The 23148-nt window shown below is 48.1% G+C and overlaps 1 protein-coding gene across 1 annotated transcript in view; it reads right to left on the bottom strand.

The window, feature by feature from the left end:
• Positions 1 to 619, bottom strand: part of CLMP (CXADR like membrane protein) — a 98497-nt gene extending 97878 nt beyond the window's left edge. Inside the window, 1 exon segment of the mRNA XM_049611569.1 lies at positions 278 to 619. Coding sequence (XP_049467526.1) covers positions 278 to 308 — 31 coding nt within the window. The 5' untranslated portion in view covers positions 309 to 619.
• Between the last annotated feature and the right edge of the window lie 22529 nt (positions 620 to 23148).

Genomic DNA, 23148 nt, shown 5'->3' with positions numbered 1-23148 from the left:
CCAGCCCCCCCCCCCCCCCCAACCCTCCGCATCAGACGGTTCACGCCCAAAGTCCCCCCGGAGACGCGCCACCCCCCGCCCCCCGCCCCCGGCCCCCAGCCCGCTCCCGGGCCCAGATGTGCGAGCCGCTGGCGATGGCCGACCGGGCGGGTCTCCGCGGCCAGATGTGTGCCCCCGCCCCCCAACCCCGCGCGGCGAGCGGGGACCCGGGCGCCCGCGCTCCCCGGGGGCCGCGGAGACGGCCTTGCGGAGCTGGCCCGCGCTCGCGAGCACTCACCTAGGCAGAGGAGGAGGAGGAGGAGGCTCATCCCGACGCCCCGGGCGCGGGCGCTCCCCCGCTCAGCCGCTGCTGGGCTCCGGGCCGGCGGGGCGCAGCCGACGGACCTCGGGCGAGCCGGGCGCGGCGCCTCGGGGTGCGCGCGGGGCGGCCGCAGCCATGTGCCGGCGCGGGAGCCGTCCCCGCGCCCGGTCCCCGCGCCCCCCGCCACCCCCCCGGCGCCGAGGGGCAGCTCGCGCCCGGACGGGAGCGGGGACCAGGGTCGGGGAGGACAGGGCCAGGCGGGAAGACGCTACCGCTCCGCCGAACACTTTTCCCTGTTAGGAAAGAAAAAAGAAGTGAAGAAAGAGGGGGGGGGGGAAGAGTGAGCTGGAACCACATGGTCGCCTCCCACCGGCAGCCCCTCCCTCGCCCGCGCCCCCCTCCCCTCCGCCCCGCGCCCGCCCTCGCGCAGCCGGGCCCGCCGCCGGGGCCGGGAGGGCAGGGGGCCGGGCCGCACCGACCCGCGCGGGGGATCGGCTGAGGCCTGGCCGCGCGTCTCCGGCTCCGTTCTCACTTTGTGCCTCTCTCCACTTCTCCCTGGCATCTCGTTTTCTCGCCCCCACTCACCCTCTGTGCTTCCAACTCTCTCCCTCATCTGCCCTCCCTCCCGCCACCGTCTCTCTCTCTCTCTCTCTTCATTTCTCTCCCATTTACATTCTTCTGGCCGCTCCCCTCTCACCTCCTCCCTCCTCTCCCTTCTTCCCTCGCTCCTTCTCTCCTCTGCTCGGCCCTCCCTGTCTGGCTGCGTCGTAGGAAAGCGCAGGCTGACCATAAGGACGGTTAGGCGTGGAAGGGACTGCGACGGTCCGGCAGCCCTCCGCTGGCTGCTCCCTGCCTGCTTGGGAACCCCAGCCACCCTTCGCCTGGCCCTCCCTTGGCCTTTCGCATTCGCGCTCTCTCTCTCTCTCTTTCTGCTGTCAGTATTTACAGCAGCCCATCCTCAGATCCCCCGGGGGAGGGGGCCGTCCAGACCTCAGTGGAACTGGTCCATTAGGAAGCACTACACGTGGCTCTGGCCCAAATAGGCATCACTCCCTTTCAGAAAGAAAAGGCAGAAGGCGTGCAATTCCCTCCTGCCAGGGCCAGGCTCCTGGGCCCCAGGGACCCGCCTGCCGGCCAGTGGCACAGGTGGGAGCTGGCCTAAGGGAGGGAGAGGTCTGCCCTAGAGGGCCCTGGAGCATAGAGGATACTAGAGGAAAGGGCAGTAGGGGCCGCGCTCGGGTCTCCACTGCCTGGAGCACGAGGTGTGGTACACGCCCCTCCTGGGCTCTGGGAAACCGTGGAAATGCACTCTCTGGTCCCCAGACTCTGGATGTTCCTGGAGCAGTGACTTCTCTTTCAGCCACATTGAGGCATGAGGACCTGCTCGTCTCCAGCCTCACCGGTGTCTATGAGTGAGAGTTGGGCCCCGCCCCCCGCCCCACGCTGAGAAGTTGGGGATGCTTTCGAAGAGATGAACCCCTCCAGGCCTATTAGGCTTGGCTGATCGCACATTTGCCCCATTTTTCCAGGCCTCTCTCTAGGAGTCTTAGATCCCAGGAGCTGTATAGTACCCTCTAGTCTTCCTGGTCCTAAGGAAAACCAACCCATTTCATAGACGAGGAAAGCAGAGGCTTGGAGAGGTAGGGGACTCTCACCACGTCGCTCAGAAGGGAGGGTCAAGGCAGGGGCTGTCGTGGCGGCTTTGGGATCAGCTGTAAGTTCCTTTAGAATGCCAACGTTTATCCGTGTTGTCTCTGCTTCTTCAGTAACTATTTACTCATCTGTGCACCAGGTGCTTTTTTTAGGGTGAGGACACAAAGCGAGTAGAACTTGGTTATTGACATTTTTTCAATATTTGGAACTAACATGTCAGGGCACAGACTACAGACCAGGAATTATGCTAATTATTTAACATTTGTCTTTGCATTTAATTCTTAGAGCAATGCTAAGGGATAGGCATTTTAAAAAAAATGTTTATTTGCTTTTGAGAGAGAGAGAGAGCAAGTGTGAGTGGGGAAGGGGTGGAGAGACAGAACGAGAGAGAGAGAGAGAGAGAGAGAGAGAGAGAGAGAATCCTAAGCAGGCTCCATGCCATCAGTGCAGAGCCCCATGGGGGGGTTGATCTCACAAATGAGATCATGACCTGAGGGGAAAGCAAGAGTTGGACGCTTACCCGACTGAGCCACCCAGGTACCAGGAAGAGGCATTTTTAACTCCATCTTAATGATGAGGAAACCAGAAACTAGAGAGATTAATATTATGCCTCATATCACAAAATATTAAAACCTCTCTCTTTTATTAATATTCTAACTTAATATTCTTTTTTTTTTTAAATGTTTGTTTATTTTTGAGAGAGATAGAGACAGAGCATGAGAGGGGGAGGGGCAGAGGGAGAGGGAGACCAGAATCCAAAGCAGGCTCCGGGCTCTGGGCTGTCAGCACAGAGCCCGACGCGGGGCCCGAACTCACAAACTGTGAGATCGTGACCTGAACTGAAGTCGGACGCTCAACCGACTGAGCCACCCAGGCGCCCCTCTAATTTAATAATCTAAAATATTATTATTTTATATTATAGAAGATTTAAAAGCTCTCTGACTCTGAGTAGTTTTACCTTCCATTTTATACTTCTGGTTCAATAGGAGAAATCAAAATATTCACAACTATAATTCACATGGGAATGTGTTGAAACAAGGTTTATTCTTAAAGGCTGACAAAGGTGAGAGGGAAAATAGAGAAGGTGGCTTTTTGTTATTTCTGCTTTAAAATTTTATTTAGTATTTGGAATAATTTCAGGCTTACAGAAAAGTTGCGAGAACAGCACAAAGAATTCTTGGGTACCCTTCACCCGGATTCCTCCTTTTTATTTCTTTCTAAGGGAGGTATTTTTGCAAAGGTTTTAAAGCCCCATTTCTAATCCCCCTACCACTGTGGCCTTTCTCCTGAACCTTGTGACACCATTTATTGCTTAAGGGCTGGTGTGCACAGGACAGATGTGTGTGGGTGTAAGCATGCGTGTGTTTAAACCTACATTGCTCAAGCTGGAAGGTAACAAGACTTCACTCCAAGACATGAGTCATCAGCAAAGGAAATGGATCGCCTGGGCTGAGATTAGGTCATAAACACTCGGTTTTCCCAGGTCCAAAGTCTTATAACCAGTAGATATTTGGCATATGTTCCTTGGAAAGAGGCTTTGTGTCCCTGAAGATGACTGTCCCTTTACCTGAAGGCTCTTGTCTACTATCCCACATCTGTGGGCCCCAAGTGGACAGTGCCTTGGGATGGTTCATAACTCAGCAGCCCATTGCGTACCTATGCCATAGCCCACGCTGGCCCAGCTGGGTGCCACGGGAATCGAAAGAGCTATGTGGCAGTCCTTACCCTAAATGGACCTCTCCGTCCCGTGGGAGAGGAAAAGTCAACATGTGAACTGTCTCAGCAACAATATGAGAAAGCTATGTAGTTAAGTGCCTGAATAAATTATCCTGACAGTAAGAAACACTGGGCATTCCAAGAAAGGAGGGAGCACAGTAGGCTGGGTGGTGGCGAAGTTTCCCTGGGAGAACAACGCTGGAGTCAAGCCTTGGGGGGATGATGAATAGAATAGAATTTCATTAGATGAGAAGACCTGAGGAGGACCATGGTGGGGGGGGGGGGAGTTTTTTAAAAAAGGACGCAGGGGGAGAGTTGGGTGACGGGGGGGGGGGGGCGGTATTAAATGAAATGAAATACATGAAAGGAAAAACCGATGGACAAGCGAAGTCCCCTGGAACAGATAGCCTGAAGCAAAAATGGTGGAGTCCTGAATGCGAGGCAAAGGATTCTGGAAACGATTCTGTGGCTTCTCCAGACTCACTGACAAAACTTTTAGCAGAGGGGACTTTGATGAGAACCATATTGTAGGAAACAGAAATTGGCAGCTTTTGCCCAGAGGTGATCCCAATGACGGCCAAGGGTGGAGGGTTTCTGCACCCCCTTTCCTATCCATCAGGCTCCCTCCCCCATGCATTATGGTGACAGCTAACATTTTCTCAGTGTTTTCTTCTTCTTTTTTTAATGTTTATTTATTTATTTTGAGAGAGAGAGAGAGGCAGGGAGTGGGGAAGGGTCAGAGAGAGGGAGAGAGAGAATCCCAAGCAGGCTCCGTGCTGTCAGCACAGACCGGATGTGGGGCTCGAACCCACGAACCAAGAGATCAGGACCTGAGCTGAACACAAGAGTCGGATGCTTAACCGACTGAGCCACCCAGGTGCCCAGCTCAGTATCTTCTAAAGTGATAACACATGCAGTTTCAAGACAAGTCCCTTATCCTCCCCACTCAATGGGGGAGCCAAGAGCACCACCCTACGTTTCTTTTGTACAGGAATTTTAATTTTTTTTAAAGCTTATTTATTTGTTTTGAGAGCGTGCGTGCGCAAGCATGCATGTGGGAAGGGCAGAGAAAGAGGCAAAGAATCCCAAGCAGCCTCCCTCCGAGTTATCAGTGCCCGACACCAGGCTCAAACTCGGATCCACTCAGGAACTGAACCATGAGACCATGATTTGGGGCTGAAATAAAGAGTCGGATGCTTAACGGACTGAGCCACCCAGGCGCCCCTGTACGGGAATTTTAGAACCACCACAGGGTGCATGAAAACATTAAACGAAAAACCTGAAGCAGAGAAACTGATCAGGACTTGTTGCATCACATGGGGAGATCACATGAGGGTTGTGAAACAAGCAAGGAAGATACTTGGAAGAGAGATTACACAGGTCATAGCCAATGGTCATTGTAGTGGGGGGGGGGGATGAAAGAGACACCAAAAATAAGTATAAGTGATCTCATATATTGTTATATATGCTAAGATTAATAACATTTATTTACTGACCTCCTAGTCAATTCCAGGGCTTAGAAACATCTTCGATAAGCCCCACAATACCATATTATAATGAGGACACTAAGGTTCGGAGAGATTAAATCAATTGCTTATAGTTCTATGTAAACAACTGAGGCAGGACGTAAAGTCAGAAGACTGAAAGCCCTTATACCTCACTGTCTTTTGATGATACCACTAACAAACTAGGGAAGTCAAGTAAGTTAACTTATCAGGAAGGGAAAGATACATTTGAGACATGGTAACTTTCAGGGGATGGTAAACCATCATTTGTCATCCATCTATCCATCCATCCATGCATCCATCCATTTTTTCTATTTTTTTCTTTCAATCAGCAATTCAGTGGAAAATCAATGGAAATTCAGTGGAAAATCAATGGTGAACAAAGCCAAAGTTGCCCTTGCCCTCCAGATGTTTATGGTGAGTTAAGGAGGATGGATAATTTAAGCAGTCACGATGGGCAATGAGAAGTAATCTGAACGGGAAAGTGCACAGCACCATGGGGCTGATGGCAGGACCCTGCACGGAGCGGAGGAGCCGTCCAGGAAGACCTCCCCGGGGCGGGAGAAAGCCCTGTAAACATAGGGGGCAGGGAACAAAGTGACGAAGCTCTTCGTGGCTTCGAGTAGGTCATCTGGCTTCACCGAGCCTTCCTTTCCTCTTTCCCCAACACTGTTCCGAGGAAGAAATGAGATTCTGAAGAAAGTGCCTACTACAGTGTAACTCACATGAGACTCAGTAAATATTTGTTCCGACAAGGTAAGTTGAGTTCATAGGATCCCATTCCCCACAGTAAAAAGGAGCCAACTTCTGTCTCATTTCCTTTTTCTACTAAAATAAGGTTATCTTTTAATGTTCTTTCCTGTCTCGCAAGGATGCTTCTTGACCTGGCTCTTCAGTGTGCTGGTTCTTTTTCTGGCTGAACAGTACAAGGCCACGGCTGGCTTGCAGGGTCATGACTGGAGGCTGTGTCTAGGGATCCCTGTGAGCTAATGGGGGCCAAGGAATAAGGAGTTCTTCCAAAGGTAGAGAAAGCAGCTCTTTTCCACCCAGAGGGCCCGGGAGTGGGGGAGAAGTGCCAATTGCCGCGCCCTGCTCTGTCCCACCCTTTGAGAGGACAGTCCCCAACTTTGATCCGTGTGGCCAGCTGAGAAGGCAGGATGCACAGACCTGTCCCTCGACCCCATTGGGGTTTGGAGGGGGCCAGTGGGAGAATCAAGAGCCAAGATGAAACACAGAGGTGTATGTAGCTGCTGAGCCGAAGGATGTACAGTCAGAATCTTTACTGCCCCTTCTTCCCAGAGGTCAGCAAGATCTGGGGGTCCCTGGCTTTTCCCTACATCCTACTTTCAATTTCTGCTAAACTCACACCCTCAGAGAGGCAGTTTAGACTTTGGAGGAAAACTGGCTGATTTTATTTTTCGGGGTGCCTGGGTGGCTCAGTCGGTTAAGTGTCCGATTCTTGGTTTCGGCTCAGGTCATGATCTCACAGTTCATGGGTTTGAGCCCCCCATCGGGCTCTGTGCTGACAGTGCAGAGCCTGCTTGGGAGTCTCTCTCTCTCCCTCTCTCTCTGTCCCTCTTACACTTGTGCTGTCTTTGTCTCTCTCAAAGTAAATAAGTAAACAAATTAAAAAAAAAACAGTTTTATTTTTAAGTAATCTCTCCACCCAATACGGGGCTCAAACTTAGAACCGTGAGATCAAGAGTCACACCGTCTACCGACTAAACTAGCCAGGAGCCAAAGACAGGCTGGTTTGAGATTCTCGCTAGTCTCCTTACTGTGGCCAACTTGGGCAAGTTTCCTAACCTCTCTCAGCCTCCCTTATTTCAGCTGTAAGATGTCTCTTGGGGTTGATCAGAAGATCATGTGAAAGCACCTGACACAGGGCACATGGGTGGTCGGGAAGAGTTAAGCTCCCTTCTCTGTTCTCTCTTTATGAATGCAACAGCAAGCGCCCTGACGCCAGTCCACGTGGTAACTGGATCTCTGCATGCTCCTTTCACCCCTCGGAGACTGGGAGGACAGAATCTCCTCCCTTGAAGGGTGAAGTCTTATAGCTTCCCTAGAAACACACAGCAAAAGGAGAAATGAAAGCATCAGTAGCTTTCTCCCTCACCTCATTCCCCACCTCTGAGTTGAGATCGACGCCGGAAGGTTTTTCTTTGGTTAATGATACTCAGAATTAGGGGCACCTGGGTGGCTCGGCTGGTTAAGTGTCCGACTCTTGATTTCCGCTCCGGTAAACGATCTCATGGTTCGTGGATTCAAGCCCCACAAGGAGCTTCATGCTAGCAGCGTGGAGCCTGCTTGGGATTTGAGATTCTCGCTCTCCTTGTCTCTCTCTGCCCTTCTTCTGCTTGTGCTCTCTCTCTCTCAAAATAAGTAAATAAAAACTTAAAAAATTTTTAATATTTATTTTAGAGAGAGACAGCGTGAGCAGGGGAGGGGCAGAGCGAGAGAAAGAGGAAGGCACAGAATCCAAAGCAGGCTCCAAGCTCCGAGCTGTCAGCACAGAGCCCGGCGCGGGGCTCAAACTCATGAACCGTGAGATCATGACCTGATTGGTTAAACCCAGCCGCTTAACCGATTGAGCCACCCAGGCGCTCCGACAAATAAAAACTTTAAAAAAATAATAATACTCAGAATTACCCACAACACCAACTGTCCTAAGGAAACCAAATGGGAGAGGAATAAGATTAAGCACTAAATTTCAGATGGTCGGATCTAAAGGAGTATTAGGGGCCACTCATCAAACTTGATTATTTTACGGAAAGGACACAAGCTCAGAGAGGAACAGCACCTCGTCTAGGGCCACACAGCTAAGCTGGTGGCATGGCAGTTATGAGAGCCCTAGTCTGATTCCTAGTCCAGCGTCTCATGCAGGCCTGCTGTGGTCCCCTGGGTAACCAGACCCATGCCTGGCTTCATCCTGCAGCCCAACAGAGACCTGGGTGATTTTTCCGAGAACGCTCCAGCATGTTTCCCTCTGTGACATGTAAACACATCACAGAGAATGCAAACTGCCCAACCAGAAGACAGAAATAATTCATATCTTTCCGGCTGGGGAGCAGTGACTTGCTGTCCCCAGCTAGCATGAACTCTCGTGTCCTTTTCATTCATTCAGGCCTGAAAGCCGTGTTCCAGCCTGAAAGCCTGCATTAGTTCCCCCTCTGGGCAGCTGCTGTCTCCACTATCAAGCTGGATGGGTCCTTCGAGTTCCTTTCAGTTGAACTTCCTCATTTTGCAGACTTAGCCCCAGACAGGGCATGTGCTGTCTCGGGGGTCACAACTCAAGTCAGAGGCAGAGCCAAGTTTGAGACCAGTTACCTAGCGACCAGCCCCCTTCTCCTTCCAGCTGTGTGCAAATTAGCTTACAGCCTCTTCCTGAACAGTCAGGAATGAGAACAGAAAAATCCATGGTGGCAGAAACAGGTGTGATAGGGCTCAGGGAGGAGCTGGGACACTTTTCTTTCTTTTTTTTCTTTTTTGCTTGCTTGCTTTCTTGCTTGCTTTCTCCCTCTCTCTTTTCTTTCTCTTTCTTTTTTCTTTCTTTCTTTCTTTCTTCCTTCCTTTCTTTCTTTCTTTCTTTCCTTCTTCTTTCTTTCTTTCTTTCTTCCTACAAATGGATGAGGCTGTCAAAACCACAGCATAAAACTCAAGACAACATATGCAAAGCCTGAACAGGCCACTAGGGTCCTGTGGGGAACGTGTATTTTTGTGGGCTGAGATGCTGAGAGCTGTCAACAGCTGCTTGCAGCTGCTCTGTGGCAAGACTCATGTGTGTGGTGGCCAGGCCGAGGAGACAGGAGGGGAGGAGACACATTTCCCACCTTCCCAGCTACCACGCACGACACAAACTTGGGTCGTGGTCATGCAGCCTCTTGCATTGTCTGGCATCTGTCCCGACTATACTATTCCCAGGAGCAGGGGTGAGGAACAGGCCAGCTGCGGTCTGAAACCGCTGTGTGAGAGGCAGTGGAGGGTAGGGGACGGAGCCTGGCGAGTGACATCAGGAGAGCAGGATTGTATACTACCCGGCACTGGCACGCACCGAGTTACCTTGAGCGAATTGTTTAACCTCAGGCTTTTGTCTGAAGAAAACAGGGATGCTAGTGCTTTGCGAACTCTAAGTTCTTTACGGATGCGAGGTAAGGATTGTTAAGAGTGTAAATTTTAGGAAATGGAATGACCTAAGTTGAGTTGGTCATTCTTCTCTGGGCCCCCTCTTTCTCAGCTGGAGCAGAGAATCGATCAGTCCAGGGGTGTTTAGTGTCTACCCATGATAGACACAGAAGCAGCAGAACCCGGGCTCGGGACTCAGGGTAGCTCTTCCCCTCTGGCTTCCCCGAGGATGTGCTGAGCACAAAGACAAGTTTGGGTGAGTCTGGTCCCTGGATCGCCCAGCCCCAGTCTCAACACAACTCTACCATAGAGAGAACTGAAAAAAACCTGAAACCTTTCCAGGGCCTGCCTTGCTCCGGGGAAGTCCATGTGACGTCGTTCTGGCCAACGTGTCAGGAGTAAGAGAAGTTTGGTAAGGAGTTTTTGGTAAATATTTGCTTTATGCTATGTGTAAGCCAGAAATGGATTTTGCCTGTAAAGAACATCCAGTTTTAAGGGGGAGCGTATAATGTGTGTGTGTGTGTGTGTGTGTGTGTGTGTAAGTAATCTCTACACCCCACATGGGGCTCGAACTTACAACCTGGAGGTCAGGAGTGGCATGCTCTACTGACTGAGCCAGCCAGGTGCCCCTAATGTGTTCTTAAATAGCCACAAACCTAAGATAAGCCTTTGGCCTAAAACAGGCATAGTCAAGTGCTGTAGAATTTAAAAGGAGGACACTATTGGGGTGCCTGGGTGGTGCAGTCGGTTAAGCGTCCGACTTCAGCCAGGTCACGATCTCGCGGTCCGTGAGTTTGAGCCCCGCGTCAGGCTCTGGGCTGATGGCTCGGAGCCTGGAGCCTGTTTCCGATTCTGTGTCTCCCTCTCTCTCTGCCCCTCCCCCGTTCATGCTCTGTCTCTCTCTGTCCCAAAAATAAATAAAAACGTTGAAAAAAAAATTTTTAAAGGAGGACACTATTATTTCATCCTGTGTAGTCATCAGGGACTGCTTCATGGAGGAGGTGGCATTTGAGATGGATAGAACTTGAACAAGCAAGGTCGGGAGAATCAGACACATTTCCCAGTGACAGACTCGCCAGCCCCAAACTTCCCCACTATTCTGAGCCACGTTGTAGGTAATCTAACTGTTCTCGCCAGGTGGAAAAATTATAACTGCAGACATAATCAGATATTACATCTTGTACTCACAGAGCACTTTCTTCAGAGTCCTTTAAAGATACCGTCTGAGGCACCTGGGCGGCTCAGTCGGTTGAGCGTCCGACTTCGGCTCAGGTCATGATCTCGCGGTTCGTGAGTTCGAGCCCCGCGTCGGGCTCTGTGCTGACAGCTCAAGAGCCTGGAGCCTGCTTCGGATTCTGTGTCTCCCTCTCTCTGCCCCTCCCCTGCTCATGCTCTGTCTCTCTCTCTCTCTCAGAAATAAACATTTAAAAAAATTTAAAGATACAATCGAACTCATCCGTCTATAGTGGGCAGGGGTGGATAAACAATAAAGAAGGGGGCTCACACGGGCGCCCGGGTGGCTTGGTCGGTTAAGCGTCCGACTTCGGCTCAGGTCATGATCTCACGGTCCGTGAGTTCGAGCCCCGTGTCGGGCTCTGTGCTGACAGCCCAGAGCCTGGAGCCTGTTTCAGATTCTGTGTCTCCCTCTCTCTCTGCCCCTCCCCTGTTCATGCTCTGTCTCTCTCTGTCTCAAAAAAATAAATAAATAAATAAACGTTAAAAAAAAAAAAAGAAGAAGGGGGCTCACAGACATGAAGGGAGGTCTCGAGATTCTAGAGCTGTTTGGAAGGAGAGCCTGCTGATCAGCCTTGATACAATCTGAGGCACCTGGGCTTGGCCACATCAGCCTTCATGGAACCTTCCACCTTCATCTTTATCCACGTAGATGCACAGCCTCCCCTGCGTGTGCACTCACACATACCCTCTAGTTATGGCGGTGGGAGGGCTTTATCCAGTATGCATCATCTAACGAATTCCCGTGCACAGTGAAGGTACATGAACTTTCTACAAGGAAGCTCTGTGCTTGGGGTTGGTTCATTATCTCTAACAGCAATTCATGGATGAGCCCAAGTAATTCGAGTGCTTTCCCTGGTGACCAGTGAATGCTTTTGTGAGATTCCTGGCTGAGCTTAGGGCTGGCATGTCAAATACAAGCTGACCTGGTTTCCCAGGGACCATTCTTCAACCCCTCCGAAAAAGCTAACCTGGACAACCACGTGTGGAAAAATCTCCATCCATACATTCAATAGGATGGCTCGTGTAAAACAAACAAACAAGGCCCAGAAAGTAATAAGTGATGATGAGGATGTGGAGAGATTAAGACCCTTGGGGACTCTAGTTGGGAATATAAAATGGTGCAGCTGTTGCAGAAAACAGTATGATGATTCCTCAAAAAATTAAACATAGAATTACCATACGGCCCAGCGATTCCACGTCTGGATATATTCCCAAAAGAACTGAAGGCAGGGACCCAAAGAGGTACTTGGACGCCCACGTTCATAACAGCATCGTTTACAATAGCCAAAAGGCAGAAACAACGCAGACGCTCACTGACAGATGAACATATAAACAAAATGTGGCATACCCGTACAACGGAATATTATTCAGCCTTTAAAAGGAAGGAAATTCTGTCCCGTGCTACCACATGGATGAACATTAAGGACACTATGCTAAGTGACATAAGCCAGTCACAAAAGGACAAATATTGTATGATTCCACTTATATGAAGGACGTAGAGTGGTCAAATTCAGACAGAAAGGAGAACAAGACTTTCCAGGGGGCTGGGGGCAGGAGGGAATGGTGTTTAATGGGTACAGCATTTCAGCTTTGCAAGACGAAAGGATTTCTGGAGATGGGTGGTGGTGGTGGTGGCCTAATGATTTGAACGAACTTAATGCCACTGAATTGTACACTTAAAAAATGGCTAGGATGATAAATTTAACGTTGCATGCATTTGACCACAGTAAGAAAAATTTTTCCTCTACAACGTTGGTTCCTTTTTAAAAAATCTACTCCTAGGAGAGCCTGGGTGGCTCAGTCGGTTAGGCATCCAACTTCAGCTCAGGTCATGATCTCGCAGTTTGTGAGTTCAAGTCCAGCATTAGGCTCTGTGCGGACAGCTCGGAGCCTGGAGCCTGCTTTGGATTCTGTGTCCCCCTAGCTCTCTGCCCCTCCCCCACTAGCACTCTGTCTCTTTCATAAATAAATAAATACATAAAAATTTTTAAAATCTACTCCTAAATGGTCCAGCTCAGCCGTGACCTAGTCTACCTTTTGGAGATCATTAATAGAACTCAAATCGTTAAGTCTTGAGTCAGAAAGCCCACATTCAAATCTCGATTCTACTGCTTGTTAGCTGTTTGATCTTGTTCTTACTGAGCCTCAATTTCCTGGTCTTTGGTCAAATATAAGATCAATTTGGACTATTTCCTCAGGCAGATGTGAAGATCCAATGAGATAATTTATGCATATGGTGAGCAAACTGCAGAACACGAAACAAACATGAGAGATTTTTTTTCCGGAGAACAATGAGGTTTTCTCTGGGGCCTACTGCAATATTTTCCAACTTTTCTTGCCAAAAAGTTCCTTCGATCACACCTAAATTCCTTCTAATCCAGCTTCAGCCAGCTTGGACCTAACCTTTCCATTGGGACATCTCCAAATTCCTGGTTTAGAGATCCTTCCATCTGGCGGGTGTCAAAGAGGACAGTAGGAACCATTAACAGAACCATTTGGAACCGGTAACTTTTGGGGCCGGAGGACAGAATTCTTCTCCAGGTCCGATTTGGCTTGCAAATTCTTGGCTGTCATAGCAACCCCAAAAGCAAAGGAGGACTGTTTCGCATCATTTTTGACAGCAGCCTGGGCTGGGACTGCACTCAGGTTGGCCCAAGTAAACAGCGTTCAGTGGTAACCACTCTGTGCCCCTCTCTCTGGGCCGAGGGGTGGGGGGAGGCAGGGAGCCGGCCAGCCTCAAGCCCTCTGGCCGCACTGCTTCCCTCCTGGTGTCACCCAGCTCCCCATCTGCTTCTCATCTCCCAGCGGCTTGGCCAGATCCAGAGTGGGGAGGGGTTTCCGGAAGAGGCCCACCTGGGAGATGAAATTAACGCCACCACGGGAGCAACGACAGCACCTTGCGTCAAGATGTAGGAGGATGACTTGGGGAGGAGGTGGTCGATGGCATTTTCACGGTGTTTCAAGCGTCCCCGTTAATTTCACAGTTGACCTCGGCTGCCCCCACTCCAGTGTTTGCAACCGGGCCCATTTGTCTCTAGGGCTGATCTAAAAATGTTGAAGATCTTAAAAAAGAAAAAAAAAAAAAGTAACCGGCTTCACAATATGAAAAGAAAGCATGAAAACAAAATTAAGCTACCTCACTAAATCTACAAAGACGTTATTATGCCATTTTAATGGTTACATTTATCACGCGATTTTTACCTACCCAGAGAACAATTCACAGGCTAGTTTTTCCTCATGGGCACAATTCCTGAGTGGGTACAATAACTGCCGAGAATCATTGTTAGGCCAAATTAGAGAAGTAAAACCATAGGGGCGCCTGGGTGGCTCAGTCGGTTGAGCGGCCGACTTCGGCTCAGGTCATGATCTCGCGGTCCGGGAGTTCGAGCCCTGCGTCGGGCTCTGTGCTGACAGCTCAGAGCCTGGAGCCTGTTTCAGATTCTGTGTCTCCCTCTCTCTGACCCTCCCCCGTTCATGCTCTGTCTCTCTCTGTCTCAAAAATAAATAAATGTTAAAAAAAAAAAAAGTAAAATTATAAAAAATACTGCAAGATTTTTGTAGTTAAAAAAGTTAGATTTGCGGTATGTTTTAATATGCTTCATAGAAAGTGGTCTGAGGTTCTAAAAGGCTTATGGAGGCCTCAAAATGTTCCTGCTTATTGCTTGTAAGTTGATTTCTTTTTCCTTTCTCTTTCTCTTATTCTTGTTTCTTTCCTTCTTCCTCCTTCTCTCCCTCCTCCTTTCCCTTTCTTTTCCCCTTCCCTTCCCTTCCCTTCCCTTCCTCCTTTCCTTCCCTTCCCTTCCTCCTTCCTTCCTCCCTTCCTTCCTCTTTTCTTTCTCCTCTTTTCTTTCTTCCTCCTCTTTTCTTTCTTCCTTTCTACCACAGAGCACAGTACTATTGCTCCCTGATAGCGAAGCAGTATGAAATCGTACAGAGGATCTATGAACTCAGCTTGTGTTCTCATCGTAGGAACCTGGACACATTGCTACCTGCCCGGTCCTCTGCTACCGTGTATCCACTTATAAACCAGTAACCATTGCTTCTAAGACTTCTTGCGCCAGTTAGACTAAAGCGTTGGACAAAATTAAGTTGTTCTTAATACCGATATAAACACCAACCCCATTTCGCTCGTCATCACCAAACAGTAATATGTCTTCTAGCCACTGGAATATCCCTCCTCTAAGATGTGGAGAAGCCATGTCTGTGTTTCTAGTTCTTTCTGTATTCAGGCAAGTGTGGTATCCTGTCCAAAAGTCAGTGTTGTTAAACCTATTTGATTATCATGTTTCTCCTCTCCGTGGGTGATGTTCAAAATTACTGTGCACGTGTCAACTAATTCTGGAGACTTTCTGTCGTGTTCAGGATCATCTCTTTAGGTGCTGGATCATGCGGGGGGCTCAGGGGCCTCTCAGAGGAGGATTCAGGGAAGTTGGGGGACTCCAAGGAGCCTAGAGAGTAATTGCTGAAATTTGTCAATGTGGAACAGTGCAGAAGATGTACTCTTAGAATAGAAATATTCCAATGTTGGGGCGCCTGGGTGGCTCAGTCGGTTAAGCATTCGACTTCGGCTCAGGTCATGATCTCACAGTCTGTGGGTTCAAGCCCCGCATCAGGCTCTGTGCTGACGGCTCAGAGCCTGGAGCCTGCTTCCGATTCTGTGTCTCCCTCTCTCTCTGTCCCTCCCCTGCTCATGCTCTGTCTCTCTCTGTCGCAAAAATAAATAAAAACATTAAAAAAAATTTAAAAAAAAGAAATATTCCAATGTTTAGTAATGAGCATCCCAACTGAATATCAGCCTTCCTCACCCCATCGTAATCCATTATTAATTTCTGCATTTATTCTGTCAACACTTAATTTTTGACCCGCTTCTTGTGCAAAGCAACAGGTTAGACACAATGGGGGATATTAAGAAGAATAAAGAAACATGCCCTAAGGAAACAGCTGGTCTAGTAAGAGAGCTATGGCATATGAACAAATGGCCTCAGTGAGGACAGTGCATGAAAAATGTCATAAGAAAAGTATACTTGACTTGGGGGTCAAGAGCGTGAAGTCACATAGGGCTAGAGAGATCATGGAAGACTTCACAGAGAAGGTAACTTCTGAGCTGGGGCCTTGAAGGATGGGTAACATTACAATACATGAATAAGAAAGACATGGCCAGGGCAGAAAGGCTCAGAGGAGGTGGAATAGAATTTTGGAGGGTCCACAAGTGGTGACATTTGGGGTGCATAAGACATTTGTGGGTACAGGTAGCCCAATGGGGTGGCATTGGGCCAAACCACTGGGAAAATGTCTAGGCTTTACTCAGTAGGCACAGGAAGCTGTTAGTTTTTGACCCAGGGAGCAACATAGTCCTCACGAAGTTTGATCAGATTCACATGTATACACCTTAAAGGAAGGCAGTGGGATTGGAAATGGTTGAGGAGAGCGGGTAGAGTGTGCCGGGACCAACTGGGATGGGAAGTTCGCCTTCAAGGCATTCAGTGTCCCAGGTGAGAGGTAAAGAGGGCTGAGCTGGGACAGAGGCAGTATGTCTAAGGAAGACATGACAAGTCTCAACCTGTGAATTGACAGTCGTGAGATGTGGTGATTGATTAGAAGAGCAGGAGTATGGGAAGGGAGAGAGAGAAATCAAATGCAACGTTGGTCTCAAGCCAGGACAACAAGAAGAGTTACCGTTCTTCTTTTTTTAATGTTTACTTATTTTGAGAGAGAGAGAGAGAATGAGGGGGAAGGGGCAGAGAGAGGGAGAGAGAGAGAGAATCCCAAGCAGGCTTCGCATGTCAGCACAGAGCCCAACACGGGGCTCGAACTCTCGAACCGTGAGATCATGACCTGAGCCGTCAAGAGTCGGACATTCAACCAACTGAGCCACCCAGGCACCCCAAGAAGAATTGCCATCTAAGATCAGAAAGAAACACAGAAGCCAGGAGAAGGAGCTGCTTGAGAGGAGGACCCAGTGAATGCATTTACGTTGAGCTTGAATAATGAAAAGGACACCCTGCTGGGATGTGCGCTGGTCTTCTAGCTTCAACGTGGATTATTAGTTATCTACACCAGGAGGGACCCGAGCTGCCCCCTGGGGCAAGATTGCTAACAGACAGTGAAAACTAATGAGCAAACAGGGTGGTTAAGGACACTGAGATCTCTGGGCACCATCAGGGCAAACGGGAAGGCCAGAGGGTGGGGCACGGTGGAACAGCAGGTTGAACCAAACTTTCAGAGTTGAAATCTTCTAGATCAGACTTTCCAGTATAGCAACTTGATGCTAAGTCCTGGTGCAGGGGTTCCCTCACCCGGCGATACAGCAGAGTCACAGGAGAGCTTTTAGTAGGACATATTCTTGTGATCCCCACCCCCCACCCCGGATTCCAGTTCTCAGGCGTTAGTCTGGTGGGATTAACGGCTCTCATCTCTGCTTAGCCTGGGTCCTGGTTGGTTGCCGCAGAGCTGATCCTGTAGGTGAGAACCTGATGTTCCTGGTCTCCTCCTCCTCTTCCCCTTCCTCGTCCTTCTGAGTGGAGAGAAGACAGCCACATCGAGGGTCTGGTCCTCAGGTTGGCAAGAGTTCTGCAGAGAGGTGAAGGTGAGCATCCTGCCAGGGAGCCCTCGGCAGAGAAGTGATAGCGACGTCCTGGCTGTGGACCGACCACCAAAGGGCAGAGCGGAAAGAAGAAGAAAACTGGGTACAAGCACTGTGCGTCCTGCTGGGTGCCGATTCCCTCACACCGCCTTGCTTCTCGAAGAAAGTCTAAGCTCCATGAGGGCGAGAGTTTCTTAAAAATCTCTATGGCACATTTCCAACCTAAAAAAGAAGAAGAGAGAGGGTAGTGTGATGTGCCCCCATAGCTCCTCTGATCTCCTATTTTGCAATCCAACAGCTCTGGTGATAAGAATAGTCTCTGAGGATGGGAAGGAGGGATCAAGGAAGAATCGTCAGTTTACCCTAATTCCTCTTTTAGACACAGAGGCCGTCATAAACGTTGCTCTTTCAAAATGCCACCAAGTCTCCGAGCAACATCTGCAGACTCTAACAAAAAGAAATACACAAGAAGCTCTTGTTAGACCAGTTAGAATCAGAAGGGCTGCAATCTGAGTTTACGAGTGTACTTTCTGCATTCAGCAGCCTGGTCCGAATCATAAATAAATGATAATTCTGCTCCGGAGGGCGAGGCTCTGGAGAGCAGAAATATGTGCATGGTTCAAGGGGCTCAGGGCAGTAGGCAGGAGCTAGTGAGCCTGGGTGGTCTCCAACTGGAAGACTGAAAAAAATTGTTTTCATGTTTTATTTAGTTTTGAGAGAGAGCGCGCACAAGCAGGGGAAGGGCGGAGAGAGAGGGAGACAGAGGATCCGAAGCGGGCTCCATGCTGACAGCAGTGAGCCCGATGTGGGGCTCGAACTCACGAACCGTGACATCATGACCTGAGCCGGAGTCCGAAGTTCAACAGACTGAGCCACCCAGGTGCCCCATCAGCTGGAAGATTTTCCCTCCGCTACTCTTCCCTCTCATGGAAATCTCTCTGTTCTAAGCCCACTGCACACCCCTCCCCTAGCCTGCCCCTTCTGCAGCCCCATTTCCATACCCAATTATGGAAAAACTAAACTGAGCAAAAGAATTTGGGGAAAACTCAAGTATTCATAAATCCCCTTAAACCCGTTAGTCTTCTGGGGATCGGGAGTGGGAGAGGCTGGAGACTCATGGCTGGTGGAAATATATGCAAAGGAAAAGGGCTGCGGAAAAGGCTGGAAGGAAGTGTGGCTGCAGAGGGAAGCTACTGCAGAGGGCGTGTCCTCTTTCAGATGCCATCCAAGGAGTTCCGGTCCCCCGGGTGCTGAAAGGGCCCCAGTCAAGTGTGGAAGCTTCTGGGCAGTGACTTGATCACCAAGATGTCATGAACAATATCACAGTAAGCTGCTAACATTATGGTGCCTTTTATTCATTTAGTTTAAGTGTTCATTTATTTTGAGAGAGAGAGAGAGAGGGAGGGTGTGCACGCACAGGGGAGGGGCGCGGAGAGAGGGAGAGAGAGAATCCCAAGGAGGCTCCGCTCAGCACAAAATCACGACCTTAGCCCAAATCAAGAGTCAGACACTTAACCGACTGAGCCACCCAGGCGCCCCTACGGTGCCTTCAGGATGGGATACTTAAGCCTCTTGCGTTATGGGAACCACAGAATAAATATGGGACATCTTGAGGGAATTCAAATTTACCAAAGATTTTTTTTTTTTTTGGTGGTGGTGGGGGGACCATTATTTTTCATATTGAAATAATCTTGGATATCTGACGGAATAGCATGTAAAACTTTCATGAATTTATGAAGCTACACACAAGAATTAAAGTGTCCCCTCCAAATGAATCAATCAATGAGTGAATGAAGTGTCCCAATTGTCGAGGTCTTTTTGGAGAGTTGTTTTCTTTCTTCTGCCTTCAGGGCTATTAGGGGAAAGTTTTGACAGGCACTGCCCAGACATTTCACGGGACAGGTGAGTTACCACGAGTTTGCGGGTGTCTGTCCATCTGACGCGTCTGTTCGCATCTCCTGCCAGCCTGTGAAGTTGGCGGTTTTGGGGTCTCCAGGGATGTTCTCACCCTTTCCTTTCTCCGAGCCTTTGTTCAAACTGTCACTTACGTCTGGACAAGCTCTCGCTTCTTGACAGCCACATCCCATTCTCTTCCTCTCCTCATAATGCAGTCCAAGCCCCTTTTGTCCAGGAGCCCTTCTCCAAGTTAAGAGAATCGGCCCTCAGAAGAGAATCTGTTAGGGAATGAACAAATCACGGGGACCTAAGGTACAGCACCGGGAACACAGTCAACGGTCCCGTGACGGCGTTGTGCGGTGACAGGCAGTAGCTGCACTCGGGGTGAGCGTGACACAGACTCGGTGAATCGCTGCGTGGCACGTATATGTCCATCAGTCCGTCAATCAAAATTCAAAAAAATAAATCGAATGAGAAAGAGAGGAGCTGAAGGAAGGGCCAGGCTGCAACGCCAAAAACGATTCTGCTACTAAATATTTGCCTCGTTTGGTACACGACTTTACAGTGTTTCCAACTGTCAGAGGCATGTCTTATTTAGAAATCATTACCGGGCGCCTGGCTGGCTTCATCAGTTAAGAGTCAGACTCTTGCTCTCAGCTCAGGTCTTGATCTCCGGGTCGTGAGTTCAAGCTCCACGTTGGGCTCTGCTGGGCTTGGAGCCCACTTAACAGCAACAACAAAAAGAAATCATGACAACCCTAAGAAGTATAGAGGTCAAGGCTTTTTTTTATTAATAATTTTTTAATATTGATTACATATTACAATAATATTTTGCATACATCAGGTTAAATAAAACCTATTATTTTGGGGTCCACCTGACGTCGGCTCAGGTCGTGATCTCGCGGTTCGTGGGTTCGAGCCCCGCGTCTGGCTCTGTGCTGACAGCCCAGAGCCTGAAGCTGGCTCTGGATTCTGTGTCTCTCTCTCTGACCCTCCCCGCTCTCTCTCACTCTCTTTCTCTCAAAACTAAACATTAAAAAATTTTTAATAAAAATATACTTTTTATTTTACTTATTATTTATTTGAAAGAGAGAGAGGGTGCAAGTGAACAAGGGGCAGAGAGAGAGAGAAGCGAGGCTCACCCGAACCAGGGCTCATGCTCACCCGATGTGGGACTCGAACTAACAAACTGTGAGATAATGACGTGAGCCAAAGCTTAACGACTGAACCATCCAGGTGCACAAATAAAATATATTATTATTTTCACTGTTTTACCTCATTTAATGTGACTACTAGAATTTTTTTTAATGTTTAGAGAGAGAGAGAGAGAGAGAGAGAGAGTGTGTGTGTGTGTGTGTGTGTGTATGTGTACGAGAGGGATGGGGGCAGAGAGAGAGAGGGACAGAGGATCCAAAGCAGGCTCTGCGCTGACAGCAATGAGCCTGATGTGGGACTCGAACTCAGAAATCCCGAGATCATGACCTGAGCCAAAGTCAGATGCTCAACTGACTGAGCTACCCAGGTACCCCAAGGATTATTTTTATCCTCATCTACAAGTCAGGCAAGGAAGCTTTACAGACTTTAAGTAACTTGCCCACGATGACACCACTGTTAAGGGGTTCTTTCCACTCTGTTATGAAAAATGATCCAAAATTTGGAAATAAAGCAAGAGGGTGACTGTGTGTCCTCTAATGTCATCGTGGGGCATTGTTTAAAAGCTCTCCCAGGGTTTATGTAGTTCTTCTGGCCGGGCTAGCTTCCTGGGTTGCAATCTGCACAGTCACCCAGAACCCTGCACGTTAAACCACTAACTTGGTTTAATGCTCTCCTATTGCTGTCGTGACATTCTTCATAATTTTTGAACACGGGGCCCTGAATTTTTATTTGCGCTGCGCCCAGCAAATTAGTCAGTCTCTAGGAGAATAAACTGATGTTTGATTTTGTTATTCACAACTAATTCAGGGCTCAGGCTCTGCGAAGTTACATGTTACCTTGTGGATGGGAGTCCAACCCGTAACATGTATCTATCTGTAGAGGTACAAATAATTTCTGTCCTTTGGAAAAGATAACTCATGCTTTTATTCCCTTCCCCCTCCAAAGCCCCCGTGGAACATTAATTAGATTTGTCTCTAATTAAAAAAAAAAAAACACTAATTTTGGTGAGCCTGTCCCTATGGGTTATATAAACCCCACTTCCTCGGCTGCTCTTGGGGTCAGTGTTTCCACCTCACCGATGCCTTCGTGTTTTTAAGTATTTTGTGAATTACACGTTGACAACTCCATCCTCCAAGCTCCTTCCATTATATCATGCAACCAAAGCCACTCTTTGCTCTGCACTCTGCTGGCCAGGAACACACCCTGAATTCTTTTTGTGCATTTTGGGTGCACCTGTTAATTTCTGTCCTGTCACCCTTTCTATCCCATCAATTCTTTTAAACTTGTATTTGCCTTTTTTTTTTTTTTAAATAGATGATGTATTCACTTGGTTCAAATTCAAAAAGTGAAAAGGGTAAGGGGGTCCTGGGTGACTCAGTTGGTTGTGTCTGACTTTGGGTCAGGTCATGATCTCACGGTTTGTGGGTTCAAGCCCCTATTGGGCTCATCGTTGACAGTGCAGTGCCTGCTTGGAATTCTCTCTCTGCCCTCCTCCCCTGCTTGCACTCTCTCTCTCAAAAATAAACTTTAAAAAAAAGTTCAAAAGGGTGTATAGGAAACATTTTACCTCCTACACTATCCCAGACACCCAGTTTTCCTCTCCAAAGACAACTTCTATAACTTCCAGTGTTATTTTCTACATATATCATCCAATGTGTTTATACATATTGTCTGTTTGTTTTTAATTTTTTTTAATATATATTTTTGATAGAGAGACGGAGTGCGAGCAGGGGAAGGGCAGAGAGAGAGGGAGATACAGAATCCAAAGGAGGCTCCAGGCTCTGAGCTGTCAGTACAGAGCCTGACGCTGGGCTAGAACTCATGAACCGCGAGATCATGACCTGAGCCGAAGTTAGACGCTTAACTGACTGGACCACTCAAGTGCCCCTTGTTTGCTTTTTTTCAATAAATTGCAGAATACTCTACACACTATCCTGCAACTTGGTTTTTGCATCTAACGATATAACCTGGAGATTATTCCATTTTAATGCAAGAAGAACTCCCTCGTTGTGTATGGCTATGTATTTATTATTCCACTGGATAAATTTAGTCATTTATCTTACCATTCTCTTATCAATAGATATCTAGGTTGTTTCTAATTGTCTTAAATAGCAGGCAATGGTGCATTAAATAACTATGTACATATATCATCTTGTACATCTATAAATTCCCAGAAGTGAAGATGATTGGTCAAAGGACATATGCATTTATTATTTTTGAAGTGTTTGAGGAATTATTCTGTATAAAGGTTGCATCAGTTTATACTCCTACCAGTAACATGTAAGCCCTTGTTAACACTACAGCAATGTGTTGTGAAATTTTTGAACTTTGAGAAGGGGCATATTATCTCATTGTAACTTTCACTTGTAATTTTTTAATTAATAATGAAATGAGGCATTCCTTTCATGTATTTCTTTTGGGGATAACTGCCTGCTCACATCCTCTGCCAATTTTTCTATGGGTTTGCTAATCTAAGATATAAGTTGCAAATACTGTTTTCCCTGGAAAACAGTATTTTTTTTAATGCTTGTTGATTTGAGAGAAAGTGAGAGAGAAAAAGAGAGAAGGGGCAGAGAGAAAGGAGAGGGAGGATCCCAAGCAGGCTCCACACTGTCAACATGAAGCCCAATGCGGGATTTGAACTTATGAACCATGAGATCATGACCTGAGCGGAAATCAAGAATCAGACGCTTAACTGACTAAGCCACCCAGGTACCTCAGAAACAATAGATCTTTTTAAACTTTATTCATGGTGATTTACATTACGTGGACTTTTTATCTGATGTTGTTGGATTTGTCAATCTTTTCTTTTATGGCTTCTGGCTTTGTGTCATAGTTAGAAAGGTCCTTCCTAATTGAGATTACAAAAGAACTCTCCTAGATTTCTTTCTGTAAGTTTATGGTCCTATGTTTCATATGTAAATCTCTGGTTCATTAAGAATTTATTCTGATGTGAGGTGTGAAGTTTGAGTCCAGCTCGA

This window comes from Panthera uncia, chromosome D1 (assembly GCF_023721935.1).
Source record: "Panthera uncia isolate 11264 chromosome D1, Puncia_PCG_1.0, whole genome shotgun sequence".
Taxonomy (NCBI): Eukaryota; Metazoa; Chordata; class Mammalia; order Carnivora; family Felidae; genus Panthera; species Panthera uncia.
This window is presented reverse-complemented; position numbering and strand designations above follow the sequence as displayed.